We start from the raw sequence: 26,657 nt of genomic DNA, 5'->3' as shown, positions 1-26,657 counted from the left end.
TTATACCATAAATCATGATAGCTAATGCAATATGTAGTGCTTATTATACAACTTGGGTAACAAATAAAAATTGTGTAGTTTAATATTTATTATATTGATAATCTATATGAAAAAGCATGCTGTAGGGTACTATAAAAATCATATGATATGATATACTAATACTATATATACTAATAGCTAATAAGCAAAAATAATTTTGGCGTATAATTTATCTACCTTTATGTTTTGTGCCCATTACTCATTGTAAAAAGAGGTAACCAAGATAGATTTCATCAAATTTTTCATAGTACAAATGACAGTTTTTAGAACTGGCCAAAAAAGCAAAAAAAAAAATTTCAAATTGAAAAATTGCGAATTTAAAATATCGAAAATAAAAATAACGAAACTAAATTATAGCGAAAAATAATACATCAAATGTTTAGGGGAAAACTCTATTTTTTATAGTAAATGGTTATAATAGAGAAAAAATATATTATATAATAATAAAGGTATGAGTTATAAGCTATAAGCTATAATTAGTTTTAAGATAGGTAGTATTTCTGAAAAATGGTTTGAATAGATTACATCCAAATACAATATTTGAATGTAAAATTTATTAAACATATTTTATAATTTATATATATATATATTTAAATATAGTACATTGATTGTTTTTTAGATTCTGAACGGAGTGATAAATGTATTGATTTTACAATGATGTGTTTTTTTTTTCTTTTTTTTTCTTTTTGTGCCTGTCATCACTTTTTGGAGTAGTAATAATGCCTCGATTTTTGACTTCAGCCCCTCTTTGAAAAGGAAAATTTATCTAGTGGTACTTTGGGGGGTCAAATGAAATGAAAATGTTCAATAGTTTTCAAAAGCGTCGGGAAAAACCCTGAACAAATTACGGAAAAACGGGAATTTTTATGCATAACCACTTTTTGACAAAATCGATATTTTGATTTTTCTGTAACTCAAAAATGAATCGTAAATACTTGAAATTTTCACCAAATGTTTATACTAACGTAATATATTTACTATTAAATTTTCAAAATATTTAGAATTTTTTTAAGCTACTTATAGACAATTGAAATTTTTGACTTTTTTAAGTTTTTTTTTCTTAAAATGCCGATAAACAAAATTTGGCTATCCGAAAAGTCTTTAAAATTTAATACAAGGTTTATTATAAGTTGAACTTATCGTAGTAAAAAAAAATCAAAAATCGTTAGTCACATTTTTTGTTTATAAGCATTTAAAGTTCAAATATTTACGAAATATATCAAAATCGCAAAAATTTGCAAGGAATTTTGATTTATACTTAAGGTTCAAAAATCCGATACAAGGTTATCCATAAGTTTTCCTTTAAGTAATTGTAAAAAAAATTCTAGCGTCGACAAAGAAAAAAAATTATGAGCTTAAGAAATTTAATTTTTTACGAAATCGCATAAAATAACGATATATTACAATTTAAATATATGTAATAATTTGATATATCTTGCTAATTACCATTTACTGACAAATCATCTGCGTTCAGAATCGTTTTTCGTATACAATGATATCAGTCGTTGCATTCAAATTTAACACATCCATTATAGTGACCTACTCTCCATCACTACTATACAGCAGAGCGATACCCACTTGCCCACTTTTTTTTTTTTGTTATTATAATTTATAATAATGTTTTATTAATATGGTTATTGACATTATTTCATAAATTATTAATATAATTAATTTAGTATCAATATTTTATATTTTACTTACCAATATCGACATAATGACATTGATGACATGCATATTGAAATAGTGTATAGCTTACACATATACAATACACATTTTATTTGTATGTATATTTAGTGATAGTAATATTTAAGTTTTTAACAATAAAATGCTACATTACAAGTTTATTATTTATACTTTTTCCGAAGGTTAAAATTACAAATGTACTTACTTCTGTGGATAAGACCGGCCTTTTAATCGCTTCAATTAAATAAATTATTTTTTCATACTGATTTTGGCTTTTATGGTAAAATACTAAGAACTTATACATAGAAATATAGTTTTTATACAAAGGATCGTCATCTATGGATAACCATAATTCATCATTCGTTAACCATTTTTTAAATTTATTCTTTTCATTTTCATCAATGCTCTAAGGATGATGTAATAAAATAAATTATTCAAGACAAAGAAGAAAATAAATATAATGTGATTATCGTTAAGTATGTTGAATATGGACATCTCGGATGAAAATTGTTTACTTAATTTTAGATCAAACTAACCAATTGGCAATTATATTTTGATTTGTTAAGTCAAGAAGCTCAAACCAATTTAGTGACCGGCCTCTGAAACTATACTACCTATACTCGCCGCGGAATAAGAACGTACCTCGTCGCGCCGGTGGCAGACCAGTTCCCCACCGCAACCTTGTCATAGTTAGGCACCACTAATATTGCATACAGAACGTCGATATTAATTAACTATTAATTATTATACACCGCGCTCAAGTGACGACGCGTACGAGTGTAAGACATGACCGTTATTTAAAATATAAAGTCTAAATGATAGAAATTCACGAAAATAAACAAATATTAGTAACATTTAAATATAAATTTCGATTTCATTAGTAAATGAAATATAAAAATGGTGTTGTACGAATAAAAGTTATAAAAGTTTTGTTAAACGATACAATAAAGAAATATTGTAATAAGCCAAAGTAAATTTGACGTTAATAATCACAATCCTGAAGCCAATACTGATTAGATATTAAAACGTCAACAAATATGTAATGGTATTCGAAGAAAGGCAATTGAAAATATTTGTGAGCGACCGTCAACATTAATCCATGGTGGTTTAAAAGAAAGTGGCGAGTTCATAATTTATAATTTCGCATACATACATATTGTTAGTTACAACATTTTTCTTTTCGATTGTATTAATAGGAGCTGAGAATATCACTACAACAGATGTGAATTGTTTTCGAAAAGGAATTCATTCAGCTAAATCCTTCTAGCTAAACTAACCAATATAAAATAAGTGCATAACGATTTAAGGTCCATTGATATCAAAAAAACGAAGGGAACAATTTTTACTTATCAATGATAATATTAAGAATTTTATTCTATTTTCATGTGAAAGTGACTTACGAAGTTTATCATTAGTAGTTTCTGTCGGTGGGACATTCCGATGCTGTACTAAATATTTTTGTCAATTATTTACTATCCATGCATTGGATAATAATGGTCATTATTATCCTATTGTTTATTTTTTATTATCGGATAAAAAATTTGAAAGCTATCAAAATGCATTTAATGGACTTACAGAACAGTGTAATACATTTAATTTTAGTTTTAAGCCCGGCGTAATATTCGTAGATTTCTTTCTTTTTTTCTTTTTATAGTCAAAATCATTAATTTTTTATTATTGAAATGCAGTTTTCACTATATATTATACTTTTTTTAAGCTATTTATAGACAATACAAATTTTTGATTTTTCTAAGTTTTTTTTTGAAATGCCGATAAAAAATATTTGCATTCCAAAAAGTCTTTAAAATTTAATAGTGTTTTTTTTTTTGTGTCTATCATGCTTTGGAGTAGTAATAATGCTTCGATTTTTGAATTCAACCCCTCTTTGAAAAGGAAAATTCATCTAGTTGGTACTTTGGGGGGTCAATAAAAAATTTCCAATAGCTTTCAAAAGCGTCTGGAAAAACCCTGAAAAAATTACGCTACAAAATACAAAATAAATAATTTTGCTGTAATTCAAAAATGAATCGTTGTAAATACTTGAAATTTTCACCAAATGTTTATATTAGCGTTATATATTAACGATTAAATTTTCAAAATATTTAGAATTTACTTATAGACAATTGAAATTTTTTATTTTTTAAAAAAAAATTTTGGCTATCCAAAAAATCTTTAAAATTTAATACATGGTTTATTATAAGTTGAACTTATCGTAGTAAAAAAAATCAAAAATTGTTAGTCACAATTTTTGTTTATAAGCATTTAAAGTTCAAATATTTACGAAATAAATCAAAATCGCGAAAATTTGCAAGGAATTTTGATGTTGAAAATTCATAAAATTTTTTTGATTTATACTTAAGGTTTAAAAATCCAATACTAGGTTATCCATAAGTTTTCCTTTAAGTAATTGAAAAAAAAAATTCCAGCGTCAATATAGAAAACATTTGATGAGCGTATGAAGTTAAATTTTTTGCGAAATCGCGTAAAATAACGATATATTACAATTTAAATATAGGTAATAATATGATATATCCTGCTAATTACCATTTACTGACAAATCATATCCGTTCAGAATTGTTTTTCTTATACAATGATATCAGTCGTTGCATTCAAATTTAACACATCCATTATAGTGACCTACTCATTTCCATTTTCTATACAGCAGAGCGATATCCAATTACTCACCTTTTTTTATTTATTGAATATACTTACATGGTCCAAAAAATAACTTCGAAACAATAATACTGCTGAACTGGGGAACGATCCGTAACCAGATTTATCAAATTCCTCTTCTTCTTTTTTTAATTTTTCAATTTTTTCGGTCTTTCTTATGCTCAGCCCATAGTATTCATCATTACGTTTCACTGTATCTAATTGCAATCTTAGAAATAGTATATACCATACTTTTGCATGCTTTTTGTATTCTTCGTTTTCATCAAACTTTGATTTATAGTTCTCATCATAATTTTCTAAAACTGACAACACAAATCCCATTTTTAATAACATTACATTTGTAATAAAAAAAATATATTATTTAGTAATAATAAGTCCCTTTTAGTAGTAATTAAGATTTATAATGGAAGTTCTTATAATTATCTGGCTATTGGTTATTGGTATCCTTTCAATGATCGCATGAAAGTTTTTTGAAAACTAAAAATTATGTTACTCATAAATATACATTAAAAAATATGTCAAATAAAATTGCTAAATAAATAACAAGATATAGTAATAAAAATATGTAATGCAACATAAAATGAACATTGCGGCACAGAACTATTAAGTAAATAGGACTAGAGATATGTACAGTCGTATTAATAATCTAAGAGGAAACTACAAAAAGAAAGAAAAATTTCTGAGACACGAAGATGGTTCTCTGATAACAACTGACGACGATTAGCCTAAAAATGGGGGAAATACTTTGGAGACTTGCTAAACTGTGAAGAACCAGAAGAAACCTTTTCTTTTAAGATAGAAAATGGTGATGCACAAGATTGCGTAGAACCCACTCTAGATGAGGTAAAAAATCAAATAAACAATTTAGGATATTCATCCACAGGCAGCCATTCCAAAAAGCATGGTAGTTTGACAAAGAGATACTTGTTCTTTACTATTCAATAGTAACAGAAAAAAATGTAACTGACAAAGATGTAGTGGCAAGAATTGTATCAGAAAATAAATGCTTTTATGGACTCTCAAAAATACTAGGATCACGATCCTTGTCGTTAGAAATGGAAAAAACAGTTATATACAACCTTAATACGCTCAGTTGTTACTTATGGGACAGAGACCTGGCCATTAAGAAAGAATGAGGAAAGAAAACTAATGGTCTTTGAAAGGAAAATTGTTGGACCAGTGAAAGACAGAGAAACGGGAGGTTGGAGAATAAGAAAGAATAATGAATTGGAAAGTCTGTTTAAAAAATAAAACATAGTAAATACAATTAAAAACCGAAAACTTCAGTGGGCCGGACACGCTAGATGAAGCCAGAACAACATGGTAAGGATGATTATGGGCGAGAACCCAGTTGGTAAACGACCACTGGGGAGACCTCGATTAAGGTGGGAAGATATGATAAAAATAAAGATGTGGTGGCATTGAATCGAGGACTGGATTGGAAAGTACGAGCTTTGGATAGGGAAGGCTGGAGAATTGGATGTGTAACAGGATGGTCTTAATGGCCGACAAACTCCAATGAAGAAGAAGGAGGAGAAGAAGATGTTGTTATTAAATTGCATTTAAATAATTAAGTTAACTAAAATTGATGAGATATTTATAAAATACGTATAATTAAAAGTTAAATTTGTAGTTAAAAATTATAGCTCATAGTCAAGTAGATAATCAATAATGTCCAGAACATTATAATCAAGGTACATTTTTTTAACTCTATGTTGGTATTTTTTTCTGAGGTTTAGTGCCAAATATATACTGCTCAATTTTGAGTCGATTTATGCTTTCTTTTTTCTTAAAAGCTCTAATAAAACGCCACATTGATGGATGTTTTCTAATTATGATCAAAATAATACAATTAAGCCTGCCGTCAACGGAATTATCTGTTGTTGCTAAATCTTATTCTTTTCTTAAAATAATGTTTGCGAGCAATTGTTTTTCGATTAAAAGTTTTCAAGCAATTTTTGTGTGATCACTGATCAGTTGACATATATTATTATTTTTTTTAAACTTTCTTTTTATACAATAATATGCGAGTGTATCATTACATCATTGTGTGTATAAAATATAATAATATAAGTTAAAGTTCTATGTATCCACGTTTTTGAACTATAAGCAAATAATGAATATTATTATTTTTATAGTTAAAATATATAATTTCTTCCAAAAGTTAGTGTGCATATAACAATTAATTGTAAATATGTATTTATTAGATTTTTTTGATTTCAGTATGACATACTTACCCCGGAAATTTAATTAAAAATTCAAGACATACATAAAAATTGCACATTTTATAAACTGCGGATATATCTACAATTTCGTGATTCTAAGAAATTTTATTAAAATTGTAATTTAATCATACTACTCATATATTACAAAAAATATTAATTTTATTTAATCGCGAATAACCAAGGAACTAATAGTAATACTCCGATGAAATTATTCAAAATCGAATAATTTTAATTACAAATTATTGTATACACATACACACTTCATCTTAAAATCAAAACATTTATCAAACCTACCTCATTTATTAGCATGTTCAAAATCTGAGAAAGTAAATAAACTATAATAATTCAATTGATTGTTTTCTATTACTGATAGAAACTATACATTTCCTCAATTTAAACCACAGAATATCACGATTGATCAGGAAAAACTATAATAGAATAACTTTTTTTTCGTTTAAAAATAATTTAGAGCATAAATATGAAATAATATCTTGAACAAGTAGAAAGAATAATATCCTATTTTCTACTATATATATAATATTAATATTATATTTATAATAATATTCTCAGTATAAATAAAATTGTCGAAGAACTATGCATACATATTGAAATTAAACATTAAAAATTTGGCATGATAATACTAACAGAAGCATGGTTAGGACTTCAGGACATCGGCCCAGATAGTTTAAATAAACCTGATTTCAATACTCATTTTACATCACGCCCAAAAAACCAAAATGACGGAGTATTTATATTTATTAAAAATACCATTAAAATTACCCTTATTAAAAACTCAATCTCACGACTCACATCAATGACATGTCTACAAATTAGTTTCTCACTTGATGTCCGTAAAATATATCATTTGCATTAAAATAAAAAGATTTACTATATACTGCAAAAATCATATTTGATTTTAATTTTTTTTTAATGCATATTTAGTGGTTATTTAGGGCTTATTGACTTAAATGCATGCATATTTCAAGGTTTTTTTAGGACATGAAGTCCCTAGCATTAGTAATAATCAAAATACTAATGTTTATTTTTTTTTAAAGTTTGCTTTTTAATTGGTATACTAACTTGAATAAATATTAAACATTAATTAGGCACATTTAAAATGTAAAGTGTTCTTGCAGTATATTAAATGATCATATTTTTGACAATAACATTTTATTATATGATCCATATACTCATTTATAAGCAACTAATTACATAATTACATATAACATTAATTAAAAATATATTTTGTATAAATTATATTTTGGAATCAAAGAAAATAGAAATAAACAATTTAGGACCCAAAATTGTAAATTTTAGTACTGCGCCCATGAATTAGTATATCATGCGCTGATTCTATCTGAATATATCTAAACTTATTCTAAACAACTAACGTCTAACACACCATATATTATCATGGTACATCTTGCGTATTTGTAATTAACAATGCTCCCTCGTTTTGTGAACATAGCTACGGGACACTTATTGGGATTAGGACATTGAACTTCGGACACCCAAACAAACCGAAAAGAAGGAGAGTCTGCAATGGTTTAATGTAGCTATACAAAATTGGTAGGACAGGCAGGTACTAGTTTAATACATTTTATCGGTTATCCTGACCAAATTATAATCCCTGTTCATCTGTCGTTGTGTGTACGTGTACGGATACGGAACTACGAGTGTATAAAATTATTGCAATACCTAGCGTTTTAATGTGTTATAATCTTAAAAATATTTATACAATTTTCTGAAAAATAATTTACGTACAATGTATTACAGTAGGTAATTATTAATGAGTGATTTAAAGTAAGTGAATAATATATATTGAATACTGAATAGTGTACCTACGATTAAATTATTTTACTTTGGGACTTTTTAAGTATATTACGAGTATATACAAAATGCCTGGCAATAAATGTCAATATTTTAATTGTTTTAAAACAACAACAAAATTTCCTAATTTATCAATGTTCTGAATTCCAAAAGATGAAAGACATCTAACATGGATAATTAATTCAGGTGAGAAATAAATTTTATATTATATTATATATGTTACCGGAAATGTTGACAATTTAGGAAATGATGACAATTCCTAGTAAATGTTGACAATTCCTAAAAGCGGAAGGCAATGTTATCATTGCCTAGGAGTTGTCATCATTTCCGTAGTTTATTAGGCAATGTTATCACTAGGCCCAGGAATTTGATGTTCTAAAAAAATATATAAAAAAATTCATAAAATGACATTTATTTATTATTTTTTTTTTTAAATGATATTAAAAATGTATATTTTATTGTAAAAATTGATTAATATTGTTTCGATACAAATTATTATTATTCATTAATTAAATAAAACTATATATTACCTATATACCTACTCCAATTATTTTTTTTTATATTAGATTAGGTTAGGTTTTTATAGTTAAAAATGTACGTTAAAAATTAATAGAAATGACAACAAAGATAAAATAAGCTTATAAAATTATTTTATATATCTGTGCGGAGACATGAAATTATATCAAACACGGGTTTATGTCGATTGTGATAGCCGATTTTAAACACATGTGTGTCCCGGGCATAAAATAGTATCTGCCTACAATTTATTTAATAATCGTAGATCGCGAAAATAATAAAGATAAAGATAATGAACGTTAATAATCAACAAGCTTTCTTACACATAAGCATTGACTAACTCGTAATGGCACCCACTAAGTTTGGTGTCAACTGTCAATATTTTCCGAGATCTAAAAATATCAGGTGGGGAAATGACTGATATCGATAAAATGGTTGATTGAAAAATGTCATGGATAACGCATATCGCAGTATTTATCTGTTTAATATATAACCTGTACATTCAACACGATCCGTTTAGTAGTAATTTATTAGTAGTGCAGTACTTATTTATTTTGTTATTAACTTAAAAATGGATTTAAATAAAATGCAAAATGAATTTAATAAAGCAATTTCATTAATTATTGATGCTAAACGTGATGACAACAAATCGTTCATGAATAATGAAGAATACGATCGTCGCATAGAAGACGTAAAATTATCCAAGACTCAAACAAAATGCAAAAAAGATTATAGAAATATTCGTAAGTACGACGTTATTTTAATAAATGATAAAGAACGCTTAATTAAAGCCATGAACCATGATAATGACAGTATACGTTATTTCGTTAAAAATGAAGAGCTATTCAATATTCTTCACTCTACGCATATAGCTATCGGCCACGGTGGCCGCGATCGTATGATGGCTGAAATAAAGTTAAAATATTGTAATATAACAAAAGAAACAATAATGATTTTTTTGAGTTTTTGTACCGACTGTCATAAAAAATCATCTAATCCAAAAAGAGGTCTTGTTTCTAAACCAATTTTGCATTCAGCATACAACTCGCGTGCACAAATAGATCTAATTGATATGCAATCGCAGAGTATAAACAATTACAGATTTATAATGAATTATCAGGATCACTTGACAAAATTTGTTATACTTAAACCACTAAAGACTAAACGAGCAGAAGAAATAGCATATAACTTAATGGAAATTTATACAACTTTTGGAGCGCCAGCAATTCTACATTCCGATAATGGAAGAGAGTTTGTTAATAGTGTAATTAATGAATTACATACTATGTGGGGTGATGTTAAAATAGTGCACGGAAAACCAAGACATAGTCAGAGTCAGGGGTCTATAGAACGTGCGAACCGGGACGTGGAAGATATGTTGGCGACATGGATGGCGGAAACAAATTCAACAGATTGGCCATCTGGATTAAAATTTATCCAATTTCGAAAAAATCGTGCTTTTCATTCTGGTATGATAAGTAATTAAAAAATTTATAATTAATTTTAAAAATAATTTTAATTGATTCTTTTTAGGTATCGGTCGATCACCTTATGAGGCGATGTTTGGTTGTCCAGCTCGTTTAGGTGTTGTATCAATTGGTTTACCGGTTGACGAAATTAGCTCTTTGAAATCTGAGGAAGATATTGAATGTATTTTGAAGTCAAACAAAGACGAGGGAGTCGAAGAAAATGTACCGTGTACTAGTAACTTGGAACAAGTGACTAGTGACATAGAACTTGGTAAAAAAAAAATGTAATATAGTTTAATATATTTAAGTTAATAATGTATTTATTTAGTTGATCAACGAAAACAAAATATACTTGATGCACGTCAATCATCTGCACACAATTTAGAAAAACAAGCACTAAAAATGGTTAAAACATCCAATAGAAAATATGATGAACTTAGTGTTGGAACTACAGTACGTCTGAGTATTCCAGATGTAGATCGTGCTCGTGGATCACCAAGAAATGTATTAGCGGTTGTAACAGAAGTTAAGGACGATTTATACAAGCTATGTAAGAAGTTCACTAGTATTTTTATAACGTCTTAATCATCTTCGTATTCAAACTCGTCATAAAAATTAATTATTTTATTTTTTCTAATTGTAGGCACTGAAAGTGGATTTTTAAAACATATGTACACGAGATCAGAAATAAATCCTTGCAAAGCAAATTTATTGGATCTAAGTACTGTTTTAAAATCGGCAGGTCAATCAGAAAAACCGTTATCACTTCGGGAGGCAGCTACTGTAAATAGTATTTCAGGGGCACAAGGATATACCCGATGTCAATGTAAGACAAAATGCAAGACGAACAGGTGTGCTTGCAGATCGGCATCTAGAATTTGTAATTCTAAATGTCATGGAAGTTTGCCATGTGAAAATAAAAATGAGTAACTACGTTGCAAATCATAAAAAAAATTTTAAAAAGCTAAAAAAATAATTGTTTATTTATTGATTATTTATTAAGGTGATACTAGATTAATTAATAATTATGTTTAATAAAAGTAATATTTAAATAAGTCAGATTAAATTAAAAAATCTGGCATCTTTGCCTACTATCGTTAATGATAACATATACTAGGCGATGATATCATTTCCTTCCGATTTTAGGAATTGTCAACATTTACTAGGAATTGTCATCATTTCCTAAATGTCAACATTTCCGGTAACATATACATGTGCAACATGTGAACTATACATATATAGTTCAATGCTGAACCAACCTACTCAAGGAGAAGTGGAAGAAAACCTCAACACGGTCGAACAGAGATTAGACGAACCCACGTTAGAAGAAGTAGAAAGGGCAGTAAATATGTTGAAAAATAGGAAAGCACCAGGGGAAGACGCAATTGTTGCAGAACTACTGATAGAAGGAGGAAAAGAACTAATGACACGACTAAAACGACTAGTAGATAATAATATATGGAAACAAGAAGAAATACCAGTAACATGGCATATGTCAGTCCTATGCCCGGTTCACAAGAAAGGAGACGCTATGGTTTGCCAGAATTACAGAGGAATATCCTTACTAAACACCTGTTACAAATTAGTTTCGAACATCATACTAAACCGTATCAAGCCATACACAAGGGAAATAATAGGGGAATATCAGGCAGGTTTTATGTCAGGGAAATCTACAGTGGATTAAATTCATACAATAAAACAAATAGTAGAGAAAAGTCACGAGTTCGACATAGATGTGCACCTACTATTTGTGGATTTCAAACAAGCATATGACTCCGTAAATCGAGGTAGATTATGGAAAGCAATGACCCAACTCGGAATCCCTACAAAATTGGTGAGATTGATAAAGATATGTGTGCAAAAGTCCAAGTGTATAGTTAAGTTCAACGGAGAAATATCTGAAAATTTCTCAGTTGAAACAGGTCTTAGACAAGGAGATGCGTTATCCCCCACATTATTTAACATAGCCTTAGAATCGGTAGTGAGAGAAGTATTTGATGATGTCACGGGCCTAAGAATTGGAGGAGGACACCAAATCACACTAGCTGCGTATGCTGATGACATAATAATTATGGGAGAAACCGAAGAGGACCTAAAACGGTCGGCAGAAAAACTAATAAGTAAGGGAAAAGAGATTGGACTACAAGTTAATGAAGGAAAAACGAAATACTTAATAGTATCACGTAGAGAACAAGTACAAAATTCGTTAGTAGTCGGTGGATGTACCTTCAAAAGGGTAACAAACTTTAAATACCTTGGAGTAGATGCTAACCAACAAGCAAACAGCCATGATGAGATTAAAAGGAGAATAACTGCAGGAAATAAGAGCTATTTTGCGCTCGTACCTATATTTAAATCAAGGTTAATCTCCAAAAATACAAAAATAAGACTATATAAAGTACTCATTAGACCTATAGTATTGTATGCTTGTGGAGCATGGGCATCAACAAAGTCGGACGAGAAAAGATTACTTCTATTTGAAAGGAAAATACTGCGGAGAATTTATGGACCCAAAAGAAACGAGGGAAATTTATATGAACGAAGAACTAATGCAGAATTAAGGGCAATGTTCAACGAGCCAAACATAGTGGGAATACTTAAAAGCAGACGAATAAGCTGGGCCGGGCATGTATGGAGAGCGGAGGGCCAAACAGTACATAATGTCACAATGTGGAAACCAAATAAGAAACGACCGATAGGGAGGCCAAGACAGCGATGGACAGACCGAGTTAAAGAAGACCTCAAGCTCCTGGGGATTAGAGAGGGAGAACAACTGGCGAAGAACAGAGAATTGTGGAGAGGTGTAGTAGAAGCGGCGATGGACCTTCAAGGCCCGGAATAAGCCAAAAAAAAAAAAAAAAAAAATTATATACATGTAGTACAATAGTATACATATTTATTGTTAAAGTATTAATATTTTAATTATATCATAATAATATTTTTTAGGAAATGTAAATTTATTGTCTTTAGACAAGACACAGCTATATAATAGATATATATGTTATTTTTCTCCAGATTCATTCATGAATACTTTAAATAAAAATTTGAAATCAACGGCAATTCCTTATAAACATAATTCTGAACAAGCACGGCCATCTACTTCATCTGGTAAGCGATTTTTGTTATTTAAAAAAATTTTTTTTTAATGTAATATATTTAGTCTTTTACTATTTTATCAATAATTAAGGTAGGGGAGACCGGGTCTAGTTGTAACATGGGGTAAGATGTAACATAGGCGTTAAGTATTTGTAAATTGCTTCTATAGAATTCTAATAGATAGCGTTAGATTCATAAATAAGGATTATTATATGTTTTGTTGTTATCAGAATCATGTTGTAATTATTAAAGCGATAACAATCATAAAACTAATTTTATCAGTAAATAGTGAAAATATTTTGTTATCTTACTATTCAGTTTGTTATCACAGTTTTAAAACTTAATCACAAGTTTCAGTCACACTTCGATCCAAATGTTGTGCAGATTTAATTGCAACAACACTCATTAGCGTAAGTATTATATTACCTTTTTATTTACAATAAATATTAAAAAAGTCATGTTGGGATACAATGTAACAAACTGTTTGGGGCTAGTTGTAACACATTTTTTATCATAGTGTTTATTTTAAACAAATTCACCATTTAATTATGTCACACATGAATAGTATTTAAATAACATATTAATTTATTATTACACATTTATACTTTTATAGAACTTTCAATATGCCTAGACACTATATAAGAAAAACAAATAGAGGATTCACAGCAGAGTTGATTAAAGCTGCTGCAGATGAAGTTATCATTGAAAATAAATCAGTAAGAAGTACTGCAAAAAAATATGATTTGTGTCATGTCAGTCTGTCGCGGTATGTAGCAAAATTTAAAGCTAGTATGAACAATGGTGATGTTAGTACACTAAATGTAGGATATAAGGGGCCTAAACAAGTATTCAGTGTAGACCAAGAACAAATACTATCTCAATACATAAAAAATTCGGCAGATATGTATTTTGGACTCACCCCCCGTGACATTAAACAACTAGCATACCAATTTGCACACAAACTAGGCCTGAAGTATCCTGAGGTATGGGGAAAAAACCTTATGGCTGGGCCTGATTGGTTTACAAAATTTTTAAAAAGAAATTCTAGTCTTTCTCTCAGGCAACCAGAAGCAACCAGTTTATCCAGGGCCATGAATTTCAATAAAGCTAATGTAAATTTATTTATGGATAAGTTTCAACAAGTGTTATTAAAATATAAATTTGAAGCTCAACACATATACAATATTGATGAAACAGGTGTAACAACAGTTCAAACACCATCCAAAATAGTTGCTACAAAGGGGAAAAAGCAGATAGGTGCTATAACATCAGCTGAACGGGGTGTTTTAGTTACTATGTGTATAGCAGTAAATGGAATCGGTTGTGCTATACCACCAATGTTTGTTTTTCCTAGGGTCAAATTTCATCAACATTTTTTAAGGGGAGGACCTGCTGGATGTGTTGGTACAGCCAACAAATCTGGGTGGATGCAAGGTCCAGAATTCTTAACATTCATGGAACATTTTGTAAATCATGTTCGACCAAGTCTTGAAAAAAAAGTGTTGGTGCTTTTAGACAACCATGAGTCACACTTATATTTGCCTGTGATTGATTTTTGTAAAGATAATGGCATTGTTTTATTATCATTTCCACCACACTGCTCACATAAGCTCCAACCACTAGACCGTAGTGTATATGGTCCTTTTAAAAAATTTGTTAATAGGGAAATGGATCAGTGGATGACCATGCACCCAGGGTCTAGAATGACAATATATGATATTCCTCAAATTGTGGCTGGGGCATTGCCCGATGCAGTATCACCTCGAAATATAATGAGTGGTTTTAAAGTTTCTGGTATTTGGCCATTTGATAGAAATATTTTTCGAGAAGACGAATTTGCACCATCCTTAGTTACTGATGTTGACGAACTGGAAACACATCAAATAAATCAAGATACTCATCCTGAACAAGAATTAGTCAACAATCCTGAACAAGTCCTGAACAGTCCTGAACACAGCAGTCTTGAACCAGAATTACACATCAGTCCTGATCAAATTAATGTGAGTTCAAATGCTGCTATTCAAGCGTCAAATGATAATTGTTCAAATTCTAATATTCTAAACCAAATACTGGCTGATAATCCAATACCTTCAACAAGTTCCGATATGATATCACCAGAAAGTATTCGCCCATATCCTAAGGCAGTAAGAGAACAAAAATTAAATAAAAAAGGTAGACAAAAAGGCAAAAGTGCTGTGTTGACTGATACCCCAGAAAAGAACGAAATAGAAAAAAAATTTAAAGCAAAAGCTGTTAAAAGAAACATTTTTGAATCAAAACAAAAACAGAAAGTCAAAACTACAAAACGCAAAAAAGCTAAAATGACTAAGGAAAACAATTATACTTCAGATGAAGATGAGACATTTTGTTTAGTGTGCATGGAAACTTTCAGTTCAAGTAAACCAAATGAACAGTGGATTGAGTGTAGTAAGTGTAAGTTCTGGACTCATGTAGACTGTGCAAGGGAATGTAAGAGTCCGTTTTATAGGTGTGATAACTGCTACTAAAAGACTGAACAATTTAAATACCTAATTAGCTATGTTTTTTTATTATTCTTAAGTAATGAAGGTTCCTCTAACTTAATACTGAAAAGTGATTTTATTATAATTAATTTTTTTAATATGTTTATTATTATTATTATTATTTTTATTTTTAATGCTGTTATTAATATTATACTCATGTGTAAAAACTTACACATGACACAAAGAGCTATTTTATTTTAAATTATTTTGTTCGTTATTTTTTAATATGTATACCTACTTTTATTAATGTTATTATTTTATTAATACAACTTACTTATGTGTAAAAACTATTACACATGACAGAACTATTTTATTTTAAATACCTAATTTATATGACTATTATTATTATTCTAACAGAATTGTTTTATTTGTTTTTTGATAAATATAGAAATTAAACAATATATTTGTGTGTGTTACAACTTACCCCACACCCTGTTACAATTTACCCCACTACTGGGGTAAAATGTAACAAAAAAAAAATTATGATATTCAACTTTATATTAATTTAGGTGTTTATAACTAAGCGCCTACAAAGCATAATATGAAACAAGACAACATTCTCTATCTATTGGTATAAGAAAAAACTGATAGTGAATATTATTTTCTAAGATACAGCCACAAAAATTAAAAGTGTTACAACTAGACCCGGTCTCCCCTATTTAATATTTATGAATAGTTTTTTTAGAATATTCAAAAACCATATTTTTAGAAATTTGATTTATAAATTTTTAATATTTATAATCATATTAAAATATCTAATAACAATAACAATTTTTTCATACCTAATAAATCCTTTTTTTAAATTATTTGTTAAGTGCTTTTTTATTTTTAGTGTATGTTTTTAAGTTTTTTGGTCATATATTAAAGGACATCACAACACTTAAAACTAGTTTGCTTAGATTTAAAGTATGTCATTATCTAAGAAATATGGTGTGGGTCTCACACTTAAACACTAATCATTCAATGAGATACAAACAGTGGCGGCCCAAGGCACGGGCGAACCGGGCGGTCGCCCGGGGCGCCTCCAGAATAGTGGCGTCGGAAGCGCATTTGTAGGTGCTTAAAAAATTGTAAAATGATGTCTTAGTAAAATACAATTTTAAATAATAACGGTGTGTAATAATTACATTTCTCTATAATAATAAATTGTTATATATTTAAGCTATATTTAAGGGCGCCTATAAAAAATGTTCACGGGGCGCCATAATATCTTGGGCCGGCACTGGATACAAGCATTTGAAAATACGCGAGTATAACGTCATATAGCCGAAGTCCGAATAGCAGCATATGTTTTACGTGCAAAAGTGTCTAAATTAACACAACAATTTCAATCGTTAAATATAATAATTTAAATTTTTTTTTAAGTATTTTTTTGTGTTTATAATTTTGGTATACTTTATAATTTTTTTATAGAAAATAAAAGTACTATAGTCAATTTCGTAAAATTTGGTTTGCGCGAACTCAATAATTTTACTAGATTATAATTTATAATATGTATGAAACTACAAGATATATTCAATTTTAAATCACACCATCGTCTTAAGCACATAAATATAAGTACTTTGGATTGTGAATAAAATATCTGAAATACTATTTTAAGTTATTAAAATCATTGTATAAATCAAACTACTTTTACACGTAAAATATAAGCGGCTGCTCATCTGTCGTCGGCTTTATGACGTCACGCGGCTATTCAATTTTTTAACTTCGGATCTTTACCAAAATGTTTTTTATTGTGTTGACTACAATAATAAACCATTAAACTTAAAATTAAAAAAAAAAAATTAGTGTTGTGATATCCTTTAATATGAAATCAATAATTAATAATAATGAAAATTGCAATTGCAAATTGTATCTGACTAATTTATATATTGACAAAATCACATTTAAAAATATGTAATAGTTCGAAAATTATTGATAAATAAAATGTACGGTGAAATAAAATGCAAATAAAAAATACTAAAACAATTTATTTTTCTTTTTTTTTTTTTAATAGGTAATATTATTATTATTACCTGTAGTTATTAAAAATAAAGAGATGGATGAAATTGATTTACAATTAAAAACACTAACTCCAACTAAAATATACAACAGAATTAAAAGTGATGTTACTGAACTTATTTTTCCTAGCCCGTCTTCTATATGTGACACTCCAAAACGAACTAGAATTAATGACATAATAGATATGCCTAGCTCATGTTCAAAAAAAATTTTGTTTACAAATGATGACACCCCAAGGAAAATTAAATAAAATAAAATAATAAATGAACAGAAGAATAAATTACGTAATATAACGGCTCAAATTAGTAAATTAAAATGGTGTGTAACTCGATTTAAAACACGCAACACATTACGAAGTCTTATGTATTCACACAAATTCACTTCCGAAAATTCTCGAGCAATAGTTATAATGCAACTTAAAAATAAGCGAACTCCTTGGACATCAGCAGAAAAAAATTTAGCTTTAACATTATTTTACAAATCGCCTGCAGCCTACAAATTTTTAAGACTTCAAAATATTAATTTACCTGGTCCATCTACAATTCATCGTTGGATAGGCGAGTCAAAATTTTTACCTGGATTTAATACATCATTTTTTAGTCACATTCAAAAAAAAATTGAAAATAAATCAAACATCGATAAATATGCAGTATTAGTTTTGACGAAATATACATAAAAGAATTTTTGGAATATTCAAAAGATTACGATTTTATCGAAGGATTCGAAGATTTTGGACATTACGGACGATAAAAAAAAACCGCAAATTCAGTAATGGTATTTATGGCTCGAGGAATATATACCTCATGGAAATTTCCAGTTGCATATTTCTTAGCTCACTCTGGGGTAAATCATAAATTGCTAAAGAATTTAATAGTTGATTTTTTACAGAATTATTAAAAATAGGTTTATGTCCAAAAATGTTGATTTGTGATCAAGGCACAAACAACCAAAGTGCATTAAAATCATTAGGAATTAATGAAAATAAACCATTTTTTTTGTCGAAGAACATAAAATATTTTTGATGTTCCGCACTTATTCAAAAGTATTCGTAACAACCTAATTGGTTCTTGTTTTAAAAAGGGCGATGATATAATTTTATTCAGTGATATAGTGGAAACATATCAAATAGATAAAAAAAAATACAAAAAGTAGAGCTCTTTTAAAAATAACGGATGCTCATATCAATCCAAGTTCATTCCAAAAAATGCGAGTAAAATTAGCTGTTCAATTATTGAGTCACACAATGGCATCCACTATACGAATATGTATTGGAACAAAACATTTATTAAGTAAAACAGCAAACAACACTGCAGAATTTATAGAATTTGTTAATAAATTATTTGACTGTTTAAATAGTAGAACATTATTTAGTAAAAATGAATACAACTGTGTATTATCTGACTCAGGTATTGTAAAACCATTTTTAATCAAAGCATCAACATATTTTCAAAATGTACAAAAAATAAAAAACGAAAAGACAACTACTCCTCCATGTTTTAAAGGTCTTACACAAACAATTAATGGAATTATATTTTTTTTTGAAGAAGAAAAATCGGGTAGTGGATTAACTTTTGTTTTAACTAATAGATTAAATCAAGACGCATTGGAAAATTTATTTAGTGTAATAAGACAAAAAGGTGGTTACAATAAAAACCCGACTGCAAGAACAATTAGAACATCTATTAGAAGCAATTGCATTTTTTCATTGTGTACTTCTAAAGGAGCTAACTGCAAAGATATTGATGATGGCGAAGAAGAACCAAATAACCACGAGTCGATTTTATTAAGTATATAGTACTCGAAAATAAATGACAATTCTTCAGATACTGATGAAGAATCTCTTTCTATTTCTACAAATTCAACGTCCAGTACAAATTCTTCAAATGAAGAATATTCAGAATCGACAGTGAGTTTAGAAGATTGTTCCGTTACATATTTTGCTGGCTATTTAGCATTTAAATGTATTAAACAATTTAATTGTAAATATTGCGAATGTCAATTAGTAACGAAAAAATTATTAGATGAAAAAAATCAACTGTTAATATTGAACAAAAACTATTCCTCTTTAGACACTGGACTTGGACTTGGGCTCCAACAAAAGATTTCAATAATATAATTGATAGAATATTAAATATTTTTGAAAAAAAATTTGATAATCTGCAGCATCGAAAAAATATTAGGCAAAATGTAATGTAAAGATTACAAAATTGTGATATTATAAATACATGGATTAATATTAATACCAATTGTGTTGATCATAAATAATATATCATAAATTTACTTTTAATTTGTAAAATATTTAAAAAAACTCAACTATATGCAACAACATCTAAATTAGCTAAGATTGAAAAATTAAAAATTTTAAGTCATGTTTAAAAAAGTTTAATTTTATAATTTTTTTTCATACTCTAATGTTATTTTATTATTTTATAATAAACATAGTAATAGTACGATACATTTTAGATATATAATATTGTAATTTTAAATATTATTATTATGCGTAATAAATTTATTATTGTATTGTAACTCAATAAAAATATTAAATTACAACAAATTATACTGTAAACTGATTTATGTGTAGTTTTTTTTGAAAAATATTATGTATCTTGATTAAATAATTCTTTAATTATGTTTTAACCTTTTATTTATGTTATTATTCTTGTTTATACGATATTACAGGCAGCAGGCTGTAATAAACTGATAATACGCGAAGCCGATCAATTCATATAATAGTGGCATACTGGTATAACCTGCACAAGTTTCAAGACGTCTATTGTCTATAAAAATAGATTTCTTACCAAATAAAGTATAATTGTTTACAAATATAATAACGACACCTCTCGGATTTTAATTAAACTAAAAACGTGTTTCCAATAATTCCTATAGCATGGCTCATCTGTATATTATAAAATCAATGGTTATACCTAGTAAAGTTTATATAGGTACAACGTATAATATAATTATACATTTATATTTTATATACTATTGTCTATTACGTCTTATTAGTTTTTACTAGTTATCACTTATTAGTTGTCATTAAGTACAGAATAATTTTGTAATCTAATTACCCGCATCTCCTTATTTATACGTTTTACTGTATTTTCTGAAAAGTCGGACGACTCAACAGTTAGCCATCTGATAATAGAATTTGAAATAATTCAAATTGTATGATTTATTAATCGAATTTTATTTTTTTTGGATTTCGTTTTTGGTTTCGAATATCGTTATTTATTTTTTTCAAAAAACATAATATATGTAGCCCATATAACAATTACTGATCATTATTCCATATTTTGAAATATTAATAATAATAAACTAAATCACAATACACTTGTAAACAAATTATCTATACAAAATTGAGAAAACGTAATCAATGAATCTGATATAAACACAGCTATAGATAATTTTATTAAACAAATTAATTATCTAATCAACGAATCCACTAGTAAATTAAGTATATCCGCTAAAACATATAAAATTAAACATTGGGCTACTATAGAAATAATTATTTATTAGACGTAGAGATCATCTGCTCACACAGGTCCGTAAACGGCGTAAACATCCAGATAATACTAAACTCAAGAATTTGTATGATAAATTTAGAAATAATCTAACACATCTTATTAGAGAAACTAAAAAAGTTTACTATCATAATGAAATTCTTAAAGCAAAAAATAATAACAAACAATGTTGGGAACTAATTAACAAATTCTCGCATAGTACTAAATAAAAACATAATAAAGATATCAAATAATCAATTTCTTTAATACCTAATCATTTTATAGTAGTAGCACTTAAAATGTAAAACAAAATCAAAATCACAACCAAATTCAACCCTAAGCTCCTGAAATATAAACACTCAAGTACCTACACATTGGCATCATTGAACAGTTATGGTATAATAAATTATGCAACAATCATAAAAGTAATTTATTCACTAAATAAACAACACAGCATCTGGTTTCGATAACATAACTTAAAAATATTAATAGTAAATTCTTTTGCACTTCTGACACCACTTTCTCATATATTGAACTCTAATATATTAGGAAATATTCCCAACTATATTCAAAACTTCCTTAATCTCCCCTATTTTTATAAAATGGGATAAACTTGATGTGGACAATTATAGACTAATTTCTCTTATATCGAATGTAACAAATCTATCCGAAAAAATAATAAAATCAATTTCCCAAAATCTTCTATCTCTCAAACTATATTTAGATAAAAAAAAGCACCGATCAACCAATTACTAAAGTTACCGTCTCAATTTATACTGCACTAGCTCAAAATATAAAATGTACTTCAGTATATTAAGACCTGGCAAAAGCATTTGACACTGTTGTTTAATCTAAGATGGATAGAGCATATTAACACACTTACTACAAAAATAACGAAATTCTCTTATGCTTTTAAACAACATTGTTCCATTGACCATTTCAAACCAAAATCAAATTAAAACTTAATACAAGGCACTAGTAGAATCAACACTATCCTACGGCATAATTATAATTGCATTGGGAGCAGCAAATAAGAAGAATCTAAATAAACTACAAATAGCACAAAATAATATTCTAATAATAATCTTAAATAAAACCAGAGATTTCCATGTTGATAATTTTTAATAAAACTAAATATTCTAACATTAAAAAAATGTGTTAAAAAATATAATTTACTTTCATAATAAAAAATAATCAATTTAAGTCTATTTCCCATAATTTTAACACATTAAGTAAATTGAATAATATTATTACCCCTAATGTACCGTAAATCCACCACATAATCTTCTTTCCTTTACACGGGTTCAAATATTTACAATCTATCATATGAATTACGAGATTATTCTAACTATGTTATATTAAAATTAAAATGTACAGAGTGGTTATTACAACAAGCTGCTGATTATGATAATATAATATTTATTGTAATTTTCTGTATTAAATTAATAATAATAATTATACCAAATGGCAAATATTGCAAACGCCGTGTATGTAAATTTATCATATCAGTGTATACATTGCTTTTTTTAAATAAATAAAAGAAAACTTGTACCAACATATCCAAAATGAAACCAAGAGAGCTACCGCAGTAAGAGGCATGCTCTACCTTGTAATAAATCACTGCAGCTCAGATCACCTACCTTCATGGCTTCATTTATACATGAATTCCTTTCTCACATACTTCGGATCCGCCTGGTGGGGTTCACTACGGTCTACCTCAAATTAGGAAAGAATCGAATCGGTATACAAAATATCGGTTTACGAATGGTCGCCAACTGGCTGTGGTTTATGACCAGCACAGTGCTACTCAACTTCACTCGTACTTTCACGCTTAAAAACTAAATTAAGAAAAACAGTAGAACACTCTTCCGTAGAAATCAAATACCTCCTTCAGCATCATTGACACCGACATTCTTCATAAGAACCACCCGGCTCTTTGATTGAGCACTATCATTAAATAAAAATATTAAACCATTAAAATCATACAACCAGTCATGCCTGATACTAGTGTATAGATCAAACAAAGGCTGTCGTGCAAAGCAAAAGGAGAGTCATCATTCGATTCCATTTATTCACCAGTTTTCAATCAAAACACAACTAAAACCGAAGATTGAAGGAACCTCAAAAGCCGACCGGCCGAGTCAACAACCAACCATCAGATCCAACCGGTATGGGGCCATATGCAACTCATCCGAGAATCGCTTTGAACGGTTTAACCACGATTAAAGATATAATATATATATCTTTAATCGTGGGTTTAACTTATGTCACCGAACCACAGACTGTGAGAGCTGAATCAACGACCAACCACCAGTGTTAACCAGTTAAATGTCTGTAAAAATAATACAATAAAATGGGATCTTGTTTGAATTTCTAAAATAGTGAATAGTTTTTTATCAAAATTAAAAAAAAAAAATTAAGATAAATAATGTATATAAGTAGCTTGTCAAAATATTTTTAAATTATATTATCGATAGAAAATATTATTTTTACTTTATTATAATATTATATTATTCCTTTGTATGTGGTAAGGTATTGTAATTTAATCATGCTAATCATATGATTTTCAAATATTAAGTTTTATTTAATTGAGAATAATCAAAATATTTTATATACAACTTATCGTATATAAACGCAACTCATTGTAAAATAAAAATCTTTATCATCAAGATAAGAATGTAAGATTATAAATAACTATAAAAATAAACTATCGTAGAATAATGTTTTTTTCATTTAAAAATAATTTAGATTAGTTTGACCAATTTGGATCAATAACGTCTTGAACAAGTAGAAATAATAATATCTTCTTTTATACTTTATATAATACAATTAACAATATTCATAAATATGCGTGTATTATGTTTTTATGTATTGTATTTATGTTATTATGTATTCACCAGAGTTGATCACAGCCATTGCTAAATTATATTCCTTAAAAAAATAATGGGTACTCGCTGCATAATAGTACGATTGAAAAACCACCATATTTCTTTCAATTGTCCATTTTGCATTATTCTAAAAGTATTATATTGGTAAATATTAGTAAATCTAAGAATATATAATATAACTTATGTACTAAAAAGTTATAGAAAATCTTAAATTTATCATATAATAATCGTGCAAACTGTTTTTTAATAAAGCTCTGTACTACCTAAATATATTTTATATGAACCTAATGTGATAATTGAAATAATAAAAAAAAATGGCGGTGAATCAACTCGAAGATCTTAAAGTTAAAAAAATCCAACATTGCTGTATGAAGTAATAGTAGCGATGAGATAAGAGCACGACATCGGATGGTGAATATTTTGAAGGAGACTAATATTTTAAAATTTGTTCATTGAAATTTTTAATTAATAAAAATCTTGGTAATTTTTGGTAACACCTTGTATTATTAAAAATAAAATAATTTTTGTACTCATGTTTAAATTTTATGTTTTTATCCTTAGGCAGCTGTACAAACATATGGCATTGGTACTGAGAGCATTTTTTTCGATACTAGCTAAAGCTGATGTCATCTAATGATTGTGGTCAACTCACACGAAATTCGATTCAAAATATGACTAATAAAAATGTATTGAAGAATCTATTTAATTGTTTTGTAAAATATAATTAGAATTAGTTTTAAGTATTCCTTTTCCTCCATCTATTACTTTGTCATAGTAAGTTAAGAGATATTTAAATTAAGTATATTGATGTATATTGGATTCTTTTAAATCGGCTGTTTATTATTGTATCTATACCATAATATGATTTTTATTTTATATTCAATGGCATTATTAATTTAAAAAAGTTTCCACGGTATTCAATATATCATATTTGGGATTTCCATTGCCACACATATGTTTTTTTATATAATAAATATTAATAATATAAATACTTACTCTATTTTGGGATAATAACATGTAATAAAACTTAATTAAATACGTGTCCGTTCTTAATTTAAGAGCTTGATCTAAACATTCTTGGATTGCTGAAAATAAAATGAAATACTAATTTATATAATTAAAAACAAAGTTTTAAGCAACACGAAATTTGCTTTTGTTATGGATATTTTGTTCTCAAAAATCATTAGTTGGCTGCTGGTGAATATTGTACGTTAAAAATACAGTTTCGTCATGGTAGCTTTTACCAGATACTTAGATAATTTAATATATCATTATTAATATGATTTCGAAGAAAAAAATGAATTGATTTTTGTTGTTTTATTTTTTTAAATATTTAATTCAAATAACTGTAAATTAAGGTAACTTAATTAAAATTACTAATGTTTAAAATACAAAAAAAAATAAAATAAGTATTATAATTTATCTTGATTATCTGCCTGGAGGTTTTCTATGTAGTACTCTTGCACCTCTTGAGAAGAGATTTAAAGTATTATGTTTAGTTTTTGTTGCATATCGCATACCGTAACACCGAAATCAATACATTATATGTTTCGCTCTCATAGTCCCGCGAAATAGTGCTGCCTAAATTATTATAATTTTTTTTAGTGTTAACAATACGAGCCAGCTACAAAATGTTGAACGGATAGTAGGGTCTTATAAACAAATATATTTTAAGTTAGACACACTCAAACTAACAGAAATGCACTATGTACAAAAATATGGATGTCGGGGTACAAATCCATCGCAAAATATAACAGTTGATGCTATTATTTGGACATAAATACAAAATGACAATGTGATTTTGAAAAATATGGTAACAAAATTGACTAAAGCAGTAAGAAATTATTACTTCACATTTTTTAAATGAATGCTGGAAACTCTATATAAATTGTGAGACCTCCTAAAAAAAAAAAAACAATCAAATTTTCGAAAGAAGAGAACTTCTGTAAAAATCCACAAACTATCTCCAATGGAGTAAGCAATTTTAATCAATTAATGATTAATTTAAAACTCGAAGAAACCAAATTACAAGCTTATCGAATATATATATACAGTCAGAGTATCCCAAAAAGAACGCTTTTTTAAATCGGTTGCCATTTTTTTTTGTTTTTATGTTTACAACATTGTTTTCATCATTTTTTAATCTACTATCATTTCAGTTTGTTGTTATATAATCAGTTTTTAACAAGTACCACCATAGACCGAATGTCAATTG

The 26,657-nt window shown here is 28.0% G+C and overlaps 3 protein-coding genes across 4 annotated transcripts in view; 2 read left to right on the top strand and 1 right to left on the bottom strand.

Moving 5' to 3' along the window:
* Positions 1-26,657, bottom strand: part of LOC132927562 (uncharacterized) — a 71,263-nt gene that overhangs the window by 17,102 nt on the left and 27,504 nt on the right. The window contains exons 11-14 of one of the 2 annotated variants that reach the window (XM_060992113.1): positions 25,439-25,527; positions 24,452-24,569; positions 4,435-4,697; positions 1,928-2,128 (exon numbers count right to left, since the gene is read on the bottom strand). In XM_060992113.1, the coding sequence (XP_060848096.1) occupies positions 1,928-2,128; positions 4,435-4,697; positions 24,452-24,569; positions 25,439-25,527 (671 nt within the window). The remainder of the gene's footprint in view (positions 1-1,927; positions 2,129-4,434; positions 4,698-24,451; positions 24,570-25,438; positions 25,528-26,657) is intronic. The other variant, XM_060992114.1, reaches the window with a different exon arrangement.
* On the top strand, positions 10,252-10,723 carry LOC132923894 (KRAB-A domain-containing protein 2-like). The gene is made up of 2 exons (XM_060987884.1): positions 10,252-10,435; positions 10,500-10,723. Exons 1-2 carry the CDS (start codon positions 10,252-10,254, stop codon positions 10,721-10,723), a joined length of 408 nt encoding a protein of 135 aa, XP_060843867.1.
* LOC132928002 (uncharacterized) lies at positions 13,723-16,454 on the top strand. The gene is made up of 2 exons (XM_060992554.1): positions 13,723-13,941; positions 14,145-16,454. Exon 2 carries the CDS (start codon positions 14,155-14,157, stop codon positions 16,036-16,038), a length of 1,884 nt encoding a protein of 627 aa, XP_060848537.1. The 5' UTR covers positions 13,723-13,941; positions 14,145-14,154; the 3' UTR covers positions 16,039-16,454.

Source organism: Rhopalosiphum padi, chromosome 3 (assembly GCF_020882245.1).
Source record: "Rhopalosiphum padi isolate XX-2018 chromosome 3, ASM2088224v1, whole genome shotgun sequence".
Classification (NCBI taxonomy): domain Eukaryota; kingdom Metazoa; phylum Arthropoda; class Insecta; order Hemiptera; family Aphididae; genus Rhopalosiphum; species Rhopalosiphum padi.
This window is presented reverse-complemented; position numbering and strand designations above follow the sequence as displayed.